The sequence below is a fragment of the Euprymna scolopes genome, chromosome 2, assembly GCF_053919585.1.
Source record: "Euprymna scolopes isolate OS-2025 chromosome 2, ASM5391958v1, whole genome shotgun sequence".
Lineage (NCBI taxonomy): Eukaryota > Metazoa > Mollusca > Cephalopoda > Sepiida > Sepiolidae > Euprymna > Euprymna scolopes.
The window spans coordinates 190,432,930-190,449,681 of NC_136483.1; the positions used below are offsets into that span (position 1 = coordinate 190,432,930).

The 16,752-nt window shown below is 34.8% G+C and overlaps 1 protein-coding gene across 2 annotated transcripts in view; it reads right to left on the reverse strand.

Annotated features, from left to right (window-relative positions):
* Positions 1-16,752, reverse strand: part of LOC145299974 (cytochrome P450 3A6-like) — a 59,958-nt gene that overhangs the window by 17,397 nt on the left and 25,809 nt on the right. For both annotated transcript variants that reach the window (XM_080144448.1, XM_080144447.1), the window contains 2 exons: positions 12,737-12,857; positions 6,368-6,525 (listed from right to left, as the gene is read on the reverse strand). In XM_080144448.1, coding sequence (XP_080000574.1) covers positions 6,368-6,525; positions 12,737-12,857 — 279 coding nt within the window. The remainder of the gene's footprint in view (positions 1-6,367; positions 6,526-12,736; positions 12,858-16,752) is intronic.

The window sequence follows — 16,752 nt, forward strand, 5'->3', positions numbered from 1 at the left end:
CTTCGTGCGGCCAACACTTGATCTCTATATGAGATACATAAGATATTCGAATATTCCATTAAAGTTCTACTTTACATCCCAAACACTGAGTTCAGAAGATAATTTTCTTTTCCTCAATTGACGATTTAAAGGTGAGAGTATATATTTTTTGGTCTCTTGGTCTTACTGAATTCCAGGACAAGAATTCGTCTAGTCCAGTGGAGTATCCAGCTTCGTGCTGTTACTTGAGGTAACCACTTGGAGAAGGTTTACCATTCCTTGTAAAAGCCTGTGTTAGTTAGCTATAGCGGAGAGATCTTATATTGGTTGCAAATGTCATATGATTTTGAATATTTTGTTTTGTAAGAAAAAGTATCTCCATGTCAGGTTGTCTTGACAAGCCTCTGTATAAAAAGACCTTAAACACTCGAGGATAGTGTCTAGTAGGCATTCAAGTTCTCTCTTGTAGGAATTCAAGTTACAGGTTTAGTGATAAAAATGCCATTAAAAACTTAAGCACCACAGACGATGAAACAAAAAAGAAAATATTTTTAAAACTTTTATTTACTCCAAGCAAGGCATGTTACCACTGAGACAATAAGCGCTTACTGTGATAGGGTCAAGATTTAAAGGTTAGATATTTAATTTTGGATATTTGTGTAATGTTGTACACTTTTACACAACGCACGTTGTGCGCAGTTTCAGTTGCATAAAAAGAATAGGAAATAACTCCAACTCGCTTGTTCTTTGTAGCAACAACATTTATTTCTTCATTGGTACAGCCGTGGCGTCACGCACGTGATTTTGAACGTTATCTTGTCTCTCTCATGATCGTTCTCGTTCTCTTTTTTATAGTCCATTTTTCTCCCACTTCATATGCATTTATATACGTGTATCTACGTTATGTTACATTTGTTTAAGGTTTACTTGTAGAGAAAAATATTTTCATGCCAAGTTGTTCTGACAGCCCTCTGTACAATGAGACTTGAGGATCGTATCCAGTAGGCATTCAAGCTCTTCATATTGTAATGCCAAAGTAATATTCAAACTTTATTTTGTCCCAAGCAATATTAGGTCAACTTAAGAAAATAAAACAAATATTGTGATAACAATTATTTCTCACCTTAAAAAAAATTGAAGGAATGGAAAACAGACTGATTTTTAAGGTGACAGTTCCAAGCAAATGTCTAGGGTAGGCATATCACTTTCATCATGAAAATCGGACAATATTTTTATCCAGCAAATTTTTATATATAATATAATATAATATATACATGTTCTTTTTATGCTTGGGTAAAGAAAGTTAATTTATTATAAATGGTTTGGCTAAGATCTCATTCCAAAACGAGACTTGGGTGCAAAAATCAACCTTTTTTTTTTTTTTTTTTTTTTACAAAGGCATCACCACATTATCAAGGCCCAGAGGCCACTCAAGGATAAGGGTTAAAGAGTGCACAGTAGCAGTTGGTCAATATAGTAATCATTAGTAATGAAAATTTGGTAAATTTAATAACTTATATGGAACGGCTCATCAAGAACTTATTTACCTTAGACTTGAACACAACCATATTGTAGTCAGCCAGAAAGCAGGAAAACGGAAGACAATTCCACAGGCGTGCAGTTCTAAGAAAGAAGCTTTGTTCATGGAATCTATGTTTAGGTTTAGGCACAGATAAAGAGTGGGGGAAATTATTGATAGTGTTTACAGCTAGACGAGTGTTTCTTGTGAAAGTTTGGCGAGGGGGGACCATAGATTGAAGCTCAGTTGAACACTTTCCATGAAAATAACGATACATCAGAGACAAACTCGCAACATCTCTTCTGTGAGATAGAGGTTGTAAGGAGGAGAAAAGGACATCTCCTACGAGGCTACGAAGTCTATTTTGAACTCTATCAAGGCAGGACAAGTCCTTTCTAGCAGCTCCTGCCCAGATGTGGCAACAGTATTCCATCCTTGGACGTACCTGGCTCTTATATAGATAGAGAATAGCATCAGCAGTGAGATATCTACTGGATCGATAGAAAGATCCCACCATTTTTCCAGCGGCCTTGGCAACAGATTTGATATACGTGTTCCATTTAAGATCAGGAGTAATGGTCAAGCCCAGAAGCTTGTCAAAACTTGAGGCCTCCTGAAGACGAGAGCCATTCATTTCAATTGATGACAAATGTGGATTAAAATGTTGATGATGTAAAGAGAGAAGCTTGGTTTTAGATGCATTAAAAGTAACCAGCCACTCCTTTCTCCATTGTACTACATGCTCAAGATCAGAGGAGAGAGAATTGGAGAGTACTTGCTCGTTTACTGTCTTAGATGTGGTACCATAAATGGTAGTGTCGTCAGCATAAATGTCTACAAATGATGTAAGGATATGATTTGGAAGATCATTAATGTAGATCAGGAAAAGAGTTGGGCCCAGGATGGATCCCTGAGGGACACCGGCATTAATACTGTGAGCTTCTGATTTTTGCCCCTCAACTACTACTCTTATGAACCTATCAGAAAGAAATGATTTAATAATTGAGAAGACTTTTCCAGCTATACCATAGCTAGCGATCTTATGAAGTAAACCTTTATGCCATACCCTATCAAAGGCTTTAGATATGTCAAGAGCAATTGCCCTAGAAAGATTGCCACCGTCGAGAGATTTGCTAATCCTATGCGATATAACTGTAAGGACATCTGCTGTAGATCTAGCAGAACGGAAACCATATTGAGTGTCACTAAGAAGGTTATTTTTGTTGAGATGTTTGATTACTTCTGTATTTAACACAGATTCTAGCAACTTACTCATGACGCACAGGAGACTTATTGGCCTGTACTGAGAGGGGGATGAGCGATCACCTGAATTCTTAAATACAGGGCATACTGATGAGATTTTCCAGGGAGATGGGAAACTATTCTCCTTAAGACAACGTTTAAACAGTTTTGTAAGTATGGGCGCTAGTTCAGGTTGAAGTTTTTTGAGTACTATAATTGGAATACCATCAGGGCCAGTTGCTTTACTGGAATCAAGGTTTTTGATTAGCTTGGCAACATCACGTACAGATATACGTATATCACATAGCGTGTTTTCTGATACAGGAGGAAATATTGGGGGTTGGCGGTCTTGGTCGCAAAGGGTAGAATTAGCTGCAAAGTTCTTGACAAAGAGTTTGGCTTTGTCTGATGCTGACGAGATTACCTCAGGTCCATTGATAATAGTTGGGATGGAGCACACGCTTCTGTTCAGGATTCTGTTTGCTATTTGCCAAAACTGGTGGGAACCAAGCCGCTGCTCAGCTACTTTGGACTTAACAGATTGAGCATACAACTCTCTTGCGTTCCTTATTACTTTCTTACAATGGTTGCTCGCAGTCCTGAAAACGGCTTTAGTTTCCATACATCTATTACGTTTGAAGCAGTGGAAAAAGTGATTTCTGTGCGCAATGGCAGCAGCACATTCTGGAGAGAACCATGGCTGGCTGTTAGGTTTTTGCTGAAACTTTTTAGAGGGTATGAAATGGTCAATACCTACAATTAACCATTCAGTTAGGTCTAATACTATAGAGGACACATCCTTTTTAAACATGGAATGCAGAGGTAGATCAGATATAAATGTACGGAAGCTATCCCAGTCAGCCTTAGTGTATCGATATACTGTACGATGAAGTGGTACGTCTGGGGACTTATTACATTTCATTTTTATCTTAATTGATACAACAGAGTGGTCGGAAGATCCAAGAGGCGACAGAACAGAAACTGAACATAGTTCAGGGCAAGTTGTGAGAAAAAGGTCTAGTAGGCTCGCATACTGGCCGTCATTATCGGGCACACGGGTAGGTTCCTGAACAATCTGAGTGAGGTCATAGGCAATGGAGAAATCATGACAGAACCTCCCCTCATCATCGGTCTTGTTTGAGTGGGTCAACCATTCGACGTTGTGAACATTGAAGTCTCCACATACGTGAATGTTAGCTGAAGGATAAGTAGAAAGGACTTGGTCAATTTTCTCAGATATGCTTTGAAAGATAGTAACTCCGCTGTTGTGGGGGCGATAGAGAGTAAATATAAATGCAGTAGTGTGAGCTAAAGCAACCCGGAAGCACATATAGGGTAAGTTAGGATCTTCCCTGGAGATGTCCCTCCCACATGGAAAGCTATCTTTAATATAGGCACATATTCCATGCCCATGGCGATCTTGGGGGACAGATTTAGAAGTTAAGTTAGAGTATCCTGTAATTGCAAACTCATCTAGGGAAATAGCCTGTCTAATGCCAGTTTCACTTAAAAATAAAAGGTCTGGTTTAGTCTCCTGTAATTGGGGTTCAACCTCTGGAAGGTTAGAACGAAGACCCCTGATGTTGGAGAAGGAGACATGGTAGTAGGGGTCTACGTCGGAAGTTAGAGAACCAGGTTTAATCGTGTATTTTTTCTTGAAACTTGTCATGATGAAATTTTGGAATTTGTGGACTAGGTCGACACATTTACTTAGAGCAGGACAGAGAGGGGAAACTAAGAGAGAAAAAGAAACGAAGAATTTTTTTTTTTGTAGCACATGATAAGGTAAAGCCGTAACAATTACCCACTAGTATGGCATCGAGAGGCCCCGTTCGTACGTGCACCATTTGTATAAACTGTATTTATGTAAGTCAGATTTTGTAATATGCTACCTTTGTATAGCGACGGTGATGAAACTGCTGTAAATAAAATCTAAGTTGCTTGATGCGAGATTCTAGCTACACACACACACACATATATATATATATATATATATATATATATATATATATATATATATATATATATATATATATATATCAGGTTGATAAGAAAGTTCTTGTGGTTTTTAAATTTTAACTGCACACGAACATATCTCGGCTCAAACAAAAATTTATTGATCAAAATAAGCACCACCAGAATCAACACACTTTTGCCAACGCAAAACAAGTGTATTCATGCCAGTAACGTAAAAATATTTTGCGTTCTAATGCCGATGATGTTGCTGAAGACGTTTTTGATATTGTTTAGGTTTTTGAAGCATTTCTCACGCAGAAAGTTGTTGAGATACATGAAAAAGTGATAGTAGGTGGGTGAGAGGTCTGGAGAGTATGGTGGATAAGGCAGAGTTTTGTAGCTTAATTCGTTCAACTTCTGCAGGGTTGGCTTAGCAGCGTACAGTCGGGCATTGTCGTGGAGGAGACTTGGGCCATTTCTGTTGACTAATGCTGGGTGTTGTTGTCGAAGTTTCTGATGCATTTCATCAATTTGTTGACAGTACTTCACTGCCGTAATGGTTTTACCTGCATTCAAAAAACTGTCATGGATGAGACCGGTTGCTGACCAACAAACAGTCAACATGACCTTCTTTTGGTGAAACTCTGGCTTCCGGAAGTGTTGTGGAGCTTCGTTGACATGTAAACACTGAGCTGAATATCGCCAGTTGTCAGAAAACCCCACTTTTCATCGCAAGTCACAACCTGGTCGAGAAACGTAAAAGAAGGGAAGGTGGCACTTCATAACAACGTTTCTTTTGGTTGTCGTTCAATTTGTGAGGTAACCATTTATCAAGATTTCATCTTTCCAATCTCTCTCAAGTGGTTGAAAATCGTCGTATATGTTACGTCTAATTCAGAAGTAACTTCTCGAACAGTTGTGCATAGATTGGCTTCGATTAAGGCTCTTAATTGATCGTTATCACCATCCGATGGCCGGCCACTATGCTCATCATTTTCAAAACTCTCGTTGCCGCCTCAAAATTTCTTAAAGCACCATTGTGCTGTGCGTTCAGTAATGGTTCCTGGTCCAAACCCTTCATTGATTTCGCGAGCTGTTTCGGCAGCTTGTTGGCCTAACTTGAATTGAAATAAGAAAATTGTGCGAATTTGCTTTTTTCCATCAGGTATTTAACATTCTGAAAAGAAGACAGAATTGTTTTAAAACGATTGTAATTTAGACGATTAGATAAATCGTAATACGCTCTTTAAAATGATATACAAACTAAAGGTTTTATAACGAAAACTTATTTAAAAAATATTTAAAATCAAAATTATATATATATATATTCTTCAGAATGTGAGAAAATTTCTAATTATTTCCACAGCCAGACGACGTCGCAGCTCACAAGAGCCATGACAGCCAACAAACCGGAAGTCTAAGACTCGAATTTCGCCCTCATTTTTGGCTCATCAGATGGACACACCCAAACTCGTGATTTGCAATCCGAGCATCTTGCATGTGAGACGAGCACTCTACCAACTGAGCAAACACGCCACACACACACAAGAAAGCCTATTAAGTGACACAAGCAAACCACAGCGAAATCCGAGAGTGAATTGAACGTACCAGCTATAATCCAAGTCGACGTCTCACAAAAGACATGTAGTTTTAATAAGAATAATATTTTACCTGTCCAAGTTGTTCTTGTATTTCTTGGCAAATTTTATCCTGGACATCAGGGTTCATTGCTATGCAATGAGCAAAATACGAAAGTGTGGATGCTGTGGTCTCAAATCCAGCCACCAACAAAATCATGCATTGAGCAATGATTTCCGAATCTGTTAAACCTAGTAAAACAAATTAAGAAAAATAATAAATCTGTTTGCATCAACAAACTACAAATTATAATAATAATAGTTCAATCCATGGTTAAAGAAAAAGTTGTGATATGAAAATAATATATTAATTCAATGGAGCTAATTAATATAGAGATTTTGGCATAGAAATGAATTCAAAATAGCATAACATTAGCACAAAACACTCTAATGATTTAGAACTTAGTTTTTCTTATAGAAAAATAAACGAGCTATAAAGAAAAGTATATACTAAGCAATGATCTTTGAATCTGTTATACCTGGTAAGAAAATTCCAACCATATATATATACTAGCATTTCAGCCCGACGTTGCCCGGGTGTTTGTAGGTGTATGTTGAGCAAAAAAAAAAAAGTGGTCAATTTTTTTAACATTGACCCCTATTATGACCCCTTAACATTTATTGATTTGGGCTCAAATCAAGTTATTAAATTAGATCCATGTCCAAGGAACTTATATCCAAAATTTCAAGGGTTTAGACCCAAAATTGTCGAGTTTGGTATCAAATTTCGAGACTGTAGACTGAAAATTGAAAGAGTTATTGCGTAGGGAAATGTACACACACAGACACACACACAGACATGTTCACTTTTATAGATATACTAGCATTTCAGCCCGGCGTTGCCCGGGTGTTTGGAGGTGTCTGTTGAGCAAAAAAAAAAAGTGGTAGCAGGAATACAGGCTCGAACCCGTACTGTGAAGGAGATAAAAAAACGGGGAAAAAACATGACGTCTTTGCTGTTACGACCACCGCCAAACCGGAAGTGACTCATGTTTAAATTAAGGCTAGGCAATCGAAAGGAGAGGATGACTTTAAAAAATGTCGGCGAAAAAGCGACCCCCGCCTAGAAAAAGTGCCTAGTTGAAGGTGAAGATGTTAATGTTTTTAACCAATTTTTCAATATCTGTCGTCTGAAAGGTCGAACTTTAAAACGATAGTGATTTTGGTAAAATCCGTCACCTCAGTCGAAGGTTTTAGGCAGACATGCAAGCATACGTACATACATACATTTATATATTGGTAACTAAACAATTTTGACCCAAACCGATTAAAAAACTTGCCCAATCTCTGAATACCCTTTATGTAAAATTTCAAATGTTTAGACCAGAAATTGTCTGAGTAATTTGGTAGAGGCCGCAGAGGTCAATTTTTTTAACTTTGACCCATATTATGACCCCTTAACATTTATTGTTTTGGGCTCAAATCAAGTTATTAAGTTAGATCCATGTCCAAGGAACCTATATCTAAAATTTCAAGTGTGTAGACCCAAAATTGGTGGAGAGGTTTTCTAGTATATATATATATATATATATATATATATATATATATATATATATATATATATATATATATATTAGCATGGGTGCCCGGCGTTGCCCGCGTGTTTGGGAGTGTATGTTGAGCAAAAACAAAAAAAAAGTGGTAGTAGGAAAGCAGACTCAAACCCGTACCGCAAAGGAGGAAAAGAACGACAGCAAAAACCTGACGTCATTGCTGTTAAGACCACCGCCAAACCGGAAGTGCGGTAGGTTTTAATAAAGGCTAGACAATCGAAAGGAGAGGATGACTTTCGAAAATATCGGCGAAAAAAGCGACCCCTCCCTATAGAAAAGTGCCCAGGTGAAGAAATGAATGTTTTTAGCCAATTTTTCTATATTTGTCGTCTGACAGATCGAACTTCAAAACGATACTGATCTTGTAAAAATCCGTCGGAATAACTCTGTCAATTTTCAGTCTAGAGACTCAAAATTTGATAGACAGAGATACTGAGATTTGGGAAAATCTTTGTAATCCGTTTTCGGCCAGAAATTTGACTGTTAAGGTGTCAAAGTTCAACGATTTGACCTTTGAGAACTCTACCAAACTCCTCTGCAAATTTTGGGTCTAAACACTTGAAATTTTAGATATAGGTTCCTTGGACATGGATCTAACTTAATAGTTTGATTTGAGCCCCAGACAATAAATTTTAAGGGTTCATAATAGGGGTCAAACTTTTAAAAAATTTGACCTCTGCGGTCTCTACCTAATTACTCAGACAATTTCTGGTCTAAACATTTGAAATTTTACATAAAGGGTATTCAGAGATTGGGCAAGATTTTTCATCGGTTTGGGTCGAAAACTTTTAGTTACCAATATATAGGCGACAGATTTTACCAAGATCAGTATCCTTTTGAAGTTCGACCTTTCAGACGATAAATATAGAAAAATTGGCTAAAAACATTAATATCTTCACCTTCAACTAGGCAGTTTTCTGCAGGGGGGAGTGGGATCACTTTTTTCGCCGAAATGTTTGAAAGATATCCTTTCCTTTCGATTTTCTAGCCTTAATGTAAACATGTTACTTCAGGCTTGGCAGTGGTGTAACTGCAAAAACGTCAGGTTTTTTCCCCCGTTCTTTTCCTCCTTCGCCGTACGGGTTAAAGCCTGCCTTCCTACTACCACTTTTTTTTTTTGCTCAACATTCACATCTAAACATCCGGGCAACACCGGGCTGAAATGCTAGTCTATATATCTATAAAAGTGAACGTGTCTGCGTGCCTGTATGTGTGTCTGTGTACATTTCCCTACGCAATAACTCTGTCAATTTTTAGTCTACAGACTCGAAATTTGATATACAGGGTACTGAGATTTGGGAAAATCTATGTGATCGGTTTTCAGCCAGAACTTTGGCAGTTCAGGGGTCAAAGTTGAACGATTTGACCTTTGAGAACTCTAGCAAACTCCTCCGACAATTTGGGGTTTAAACGCTTGAAATTTTAGATATAGGTTTCTTGGACATGGATCTAACTTAACTTGATTTGAGCCCAAAACAATAAATGTTAAGGGGTCATTATAGGGGTAAAACTTTTTTAAAAATTAGACATCTGCGGTCTCTACCAAATTACTAACACAATTTCTGGTCTAAAAATTTGAAATTTTACATAAATGATATTCAGAAATAGGACAAGCTTTTTAATCGGGTTGGGTCGAAAATGTGAGCTATCAATATATAAATGTATGTATGTTTGCATGTCTGCCTAAAACTTTCGACATAGGCGACAGATTTTTACAATATCAATACTGTTTTGAAGTTCGACCTTTCCGACGACAAATATAGAAAAATTAGCTAAAAACATTAATATTTTCACCTTCACCTGGGCACTTTACTATAGGGAGGGATCGCTTTTTCCGCCGATATTTTCGAAAGTCATCCTCTCCTTTCGATTGTCTAGCATTAATTTAAACCTACGTCACTTCCGGTTTGACGGTGATCGTAACACCAAAGACGTCACGTTTTTCCCCATTCTTTTCCTCCTTCGCAGTACAGGTTCAAGCCTGCCTTCCTACTACCACTTTTTTTTTTTTTTTTTGCTCAATATACAATACACCAAACACTCGGACAACGCCGGGCTGAAATAATAGTATATTTGTGTGTGTGTGTGTGTGTGTGTATATATATATATATATATATATATATATATATATATATATATATATATATATATATACTATTATATATATATATACTATTATATATATATACTATTATATATATATATACTATTATATATATATACTATTATATATATATATACATACTATTATATATATATACTATTATATATATACTATTATATATATATATATATACTATTATATATATATATATATACTATTATATATATATATATACTATTATATATATATATACTATTATATATATATATATATATATATATATATATATATATATATATATATATTCAAGCAAATATTATTAAATACAACGGAGACATTTTGTCTTATAATTCTTTTTTTTAATTTTTCAATTTTTCGTATTGTCTTTTTTGTTTCAAAATCAAAAATATTAATAAAGGATCCATACATGTTGCTGTTACTACATATATATATATATATATATATATATATATATATATATATATATATATATATATATATATATATACTATTATAATTAAATACCTACAGACACTAGTGTTTCATCTTTTCGGGAATCTTCTGTGCGATTCGAACTCGGCAACACGAGACATCTCTGGCTCGATTAGCAAAGACCGTATCCATTCGGCTACCATTAACCGCGTGAAATAATGTTGAATTTAAACTTTTTAATTTTAAATGTTCTTTACGTCAGTCAGACAGTGATCAAATCGTTATACGATGATCTATGCATAAGAGCTAAATTAACCGACTTTAATTCAACTGAAAGTGCTCAACGATAAGAAACGAATTTCTTAAAGGGGCTGTCATAATTATTTTTTTATTATAATAATTAAATACCTACAGACACTAGTGTTTCATCCTTTCCGGAATCTTTAATGCAGGGTGTCACGATTAAAACCAATCGAACGATTCGAACTCGGCAACACGAGACATCTCTGGCTCGATTAGCAAAGACCGTATCCATTCGGCTACCATTAACCGCGTGAAATTACGTTGAATTTAAACATTTTAATTTTAAATGTTCTTTACACCAGTCAGACAGTGATCAAATGCATATATATATATATATATATATATATATATATATATATATAAAGCTGAATGTGTGTGTGTGTGTGTGTGTGTGTGTGTGTGTGTGTGTGTGTGTGTGTGTGTGTGTGTTTGGTCACGAATAGGCTCCTATATGGTTGACTATTTAAAAAAAACTGATTACATATAATGATAGAAGACACAGGAATGGGTATGTTTGATCTGGCAGAACGGTGGTTCGGGGTCTGCGATCGCGCCTGGTCCACAAAGTATGGAAATAAAAGATTTTAAAATTTAAAAAAAATGTTTACAAGTGTTTTTGATATAGATGTACATAAGAATACTTTAATAAGTGTGTTTTAACTTAAATAGGGATGGTATAATAAAATTGTGGGGTCTGCGTTCGCGCCTGGCCTCCATAGAATGGAAATAGGCACAAACTTTAATAAAGACTTTTCATATCTATCTGTGTAAGTATACTTTGATAATTATGTTTCAGTTTGAAGAAATATGGTATAATAAAATTATGGGGTGTTCGTTCGCATCTGACCTCCATAGAATTGAAATATGTCACAAAGTTTAACAAGGTTTTTTAATATAGATCCACAGAATATTGTGATAAGTGTTTCAGTGTGAATAGGTATAGTATAATAAATTATGGGGTTTATCTATTTTATTTTTACTTTCATCATATTTTGCTTTGGTTTTGATACCCCCGAATTCAACCCAAATTTACAACCCTTCCTTTTCATAACCTATCATACTTTCATAAATCAGAGTCCATTTTCTGAAGGCTGTTTTTGAACCCAGTCAACGACGGGTACTTTTGCTAATATATATATATATATATATATATATATATATATATATATATATATATATATATATATATATATATATATATATATAAATTAATTGAAATACGGGGATCAGCTTAATTCGGAAAAACAAAATGTCATTCAAGTTGTGACCAAATGGTGAAAGATACATTTTCTTCATTTTTTAGTCATATGCTTTTTTACATATTTTAAACACAGATAATTTGCCAACGAATTATTTTTTATGATAACCAAATTGCTTTTACCTCCTTTAGTTCTCCAGTCAGACGTTTGTTTACTATAACCTTTTTACGCAAATATTACACAAGTATAAATCATGTAGAATATCTGCATGAATATAATTATACATAATAGTTAACTAAAGATCTCTCCACACTAAAAAATGGCCTTGTGCCTAATTTGCTCAGTGGGGAAGCAAATAAATAAAATAGAAAAAAAGGTTCCCCTTTTTCCTTATTGGCCTACGGGTTAACATCTTCTTTCTGTTATCAAAGTGTAGTATCTGTTCTGCAGATGCTGCAATCAAAGTGATATGTGGAGTTGTCCCCCACATGTCAGATTATTGCTTTTGAGCAATCAGTTATTGGTCACTGTAGAGGAAACCCTTCATACCAATTGTCACTATCCAGTTCCCTCTCGGGGAAGCTGGTCCCCCTCCCCTTCACTCTCCACATTTAAAAACGGCCTTGTGCATAATTGGGGAACCAAGTAAATAACTAAATAGAAAAAAGGGTTTTTAATATGAATATCAATACACAAAAAAAAAATTTATAGGAGCATAAATAATAATTTATTGTTTACAATTCAGTAATTTTGGAATTATAAATTCATCTCTGTCTGCTGCAGTAATGTTTGATCTTGAAATACGTATTTACCTCTTTTAGTTCTCCAATCCGTTATATTTTCCAGTTTGAGTTCTTGTTCAGTTTTCTTGTCCATATTTTCATGACCTTCAAGTTGAGCATCCAACATCAATTGCAGCAGATCTTTGCGTCCCTGTAATTGAAAGTGATATATTAGAAATAGAGAGAGAGAAAATAGGAAAAATACATGATAAAATTGAATAAATTACAATATTTATTGATCCATCAAATTCAAACAAGGAATTATGATAAAGAAAAATCATTAATCCATTGATTTTCAAAAATAGACTCTTTTTCATCAAAAGATAAACATTAGTAAAAAAAATGTTTATCCTCTGATAAAAAGAGCTTATCTTCGAAAACCAATGGATTCAAGATGTTCTTTATTATAATTCCTTGCTTGAATTTGATTGATTAATAAATATTGTAATTTATTCAATTTTATTTTCATCATTTATTTTTCCTATTTCTTTAATTGCTCTATCTAGTATGTTGAGCTTTCTTTTGCAATTTTAAAGATTTTTTTTTTAACTTGGAGGGTCACCACCTATCAAGGCCCAGAGACCGCTCAAGGATAAGGGTTAAGTGTTAGGTGGTTGGTGAGACAAGATTACACTCTGTGGAACTTGGGTAGAACTAGATTATCTAAATGAACGCCTCAACAAGAATTTATTCGAATTAGACTTGAAAACGGCTATGTTATAGTCAGCTGTCAGCTGGGAAACAGACAAACAGTATTGTGTTCCACAGACTTAGAAAAGAAATTTTGCTCAGGGAATTTTTGTTTAATTGTCAGCATACATAGGGAATAAGCTGTTGGTTTTTGTTTCAGCTAGGTGAGTATTTGTTGTGAACGTTTTACAAGAGGGCCCATGTATTGGAGCTCAGTCGAACACCAACTATAAGAGTATCGATAGAACAGAAACAGATTCGCAATGTCTTTTCTATGAGAAAGAGGGAGTAGAGAGGTGAAAAGGTCATCGACCACTAAATTTCAAGATGGTTTTGTACCCTATTTTTGTAATTCTCTCTCTCTCTCTCTCTCTCTCTCTCTCTCTCTCTCTCTCTTTCTCTCTCTCATATAATATATATACATATATATATATATATATATATATATATATAGAGAGAGAGAGAGAGAGGAAGAGAAAGAGAGAGAGAGATCATTAAATCCGTTGCCAAAGCCGCTGGAAAAATGGTGGGATCCTTCTATCGATCCAGTAGATATCTCACTGCAGATGCAATTCTCTATCTATATAAGAGCCAGGTACGTCCAAGGATGGAGTAGTACTCCTGGAGTACTGTTGCAACATCTGGGCAGGAGCTGCTAGAAAGGACTTATCCTGCCTTGATAGAGTTCAAAATAGACTTTGTAGCCTCGTAGGGGATATCCTTTTCTCTTCCCTGCAACCTCTTTCTCACAGAAGAGATGTTGCGAATTTGTCTCTGCTTTATCGTTATTTTCATGGAAAGTCCTCGGCTGAGCTCCAATCTATGGTTCCCCCTCGCCAAACTTTCACAAGAAACACCCGTCTAGCAGAAATCACTATCAATAATTTCCCCCACTCTTTATCTGTACCTAAACCTAAACATAGATTCCATGAACAAAGCTTCTTTATTAGAACTGCACGCCTACGGAATTGTCTTCCATTTTCCTGCTTTCCAGCTGATTACAATATGGTTGTCTTCAAGTCTAACGTAAACAAGTTTTTGATGAGCCGTTCCATATGAGTTAACAAATTTACCAAATTTCCATTACTAACGATTACTATATTGTCCAATTTCTACTGTACACTCTTTAACCCTTATCCTCGAGTGGCCTCTTGGCCTTGATTAGTGGTGATGCCCATGTAAGGAAAAAAAATCTAGAGGTACACTAAAGAATTATATAAAGGGGAGGTAATTAGAACATTTTTACTATCATATTCGTTCCTATACTAACATCATTCCTATCACTTTAATGTCCCAGTTACTGCTTTTTTTATATTCAAAACTCACTTATCATTTATCAAATCGGATTGCTAGATTTAATTTAATAACATTTTAATCTATTTATTTTCAAATGATTAAAATGAAATGCAATACAAAATTAAATCGAATGAAGATGAACATAAAAGAGCATGCGTGTAGTGATTGAAATGAATACAAAAAATGTAGAAAAACAGTAGTAGCAGTAGAAGAGCACCGTAGAAAATGTATCATATACAAATATATGCACAGACTGGTGAATGCACGCACACTTCAATGTACTAACAAAACGTAAAACGTTAACTACCGGGAGTATTTTACTTTGCTTTTATTTTTGGAAAAGTACTAGTAAGGAAAAAGAAACACAATCTAAATAATTATATTTTCTAAAAAAAATTATATAAAAAAATACATTCCATTCATTTCATAATATTATAAATCTGTATATTTTTTTTAATATTTATATGGAAACTAGCGAAGGATAAAATATGCATAAATATAGCATAAAATATGCTTTAATATGAAATTTTAATTTGTCCAGATTTCGTATATATTATTATAGAGTCGTAATTTCAAAAGTAAAAAAAAAAAAAGTTTTTAGTGTCATCAGCTAGAATCGAAACCAAAACTGTAACATTCAAAGCTGGTAACGTTATCACTGCACCAACGTGACGCACATATAAACTGATCTCAAATTAAAAATAAACTAAGATGAATGTACAAAATGTTTAATGATTTTTTTTCAATTTTAACCCAATTTTGGTTCCTTAAAAACAATTTTAACCGGCTAAAGATCCATAAAAGAACGGCCAGTAAAAAATCCAATTAGTTGCGGCCTATAGAGCCACTCGGCGACTTTTAGTTCCGGTGGAGATAGAGTTTGAAAATATGGACATATGTTACATATAGGTTTTCTTAAAAGTGCTGCTTAGAGAGTCTTAGAGTCTTAGAGAGAGTTTTATTAAGAGCGATGTTGTTGAGAGAGACCTAGAGAGATGTTGTAGAGGGAGGGATGTTGTTGTAAGAGAGATGTTGTTGAGAGATTGTTCGTTTTATAAAGATTCATATATTTATAAAAAAGTTCATACTTAGAAGTGTAGATATGAGATGTAGAGTTCACATTGTAGATATGAGATGTGTATGTCAAGACATTTTATAACACAGATATATAGACATATAATAACAATTTTCACTTTACCTTTTGGTAGAATTACAACACAAAACGACGTTTATAAAAACACATGATGGGTTTATTTCTTCTCACGACCGGCCGTGGTTTTCTGAGTCAAGAATTCAAAGCTTCACATTCTAATTTCAAAAGTGACCGTCTCGCTTCTAGACGTTCGAATCCCAATTGGACTGTCGTCTGCCGTCCTCAGACTCCCTCTGACTCTCCCCCAGTTTCTCCTTGCTTAACTCTAAAGTTTTCTAACTATATCTAGAACTTCCCATTTTTCATGACGTCATACACATGTTAAAACATGTGTCTTCTTTCACGTGTTCTGGACATGCGTGTCCAAAACTTTTTCTTTTGTTTACAAAAGGAATTTTAACCTATATTCCCAATAACCTATTTTTCCAATATGTTAAAAACATGTTTATTAAATTATCTTGTATAGTTGCATTCCTCAATTGAATTTTTCATAACAGACTTATCAACGCACATTCTTTTCTTGAAACTATTTTATCTCTAAGCTAAACAATGGTTTGTTTTACATTCCATTTCCTAATTCTCTCGCGTAATCTATTTCTAAACCTAATTTACGAGGTTCGAATTTCGTCTATTCTATTTCATTTTCATTTTAACAAAATCTCTCTATTTTTATACTTACATGAAAAGGGGACAGCCCTTATCATGTAACACATAGACAGATAGACAGACAGATCAATAAACAGGCATATAGCCGTTTATATATTAGATAAATTATTTTTTTAAATAAAATATTGCATTTTATTTGTAAATTTAAAAAAAATATATTTATTTTGAAACATTGTTGTTCATATAGTAAATTTTGCAAAATCTATATATCAATTCAGTAATTCACTTCGACCGTTATCAT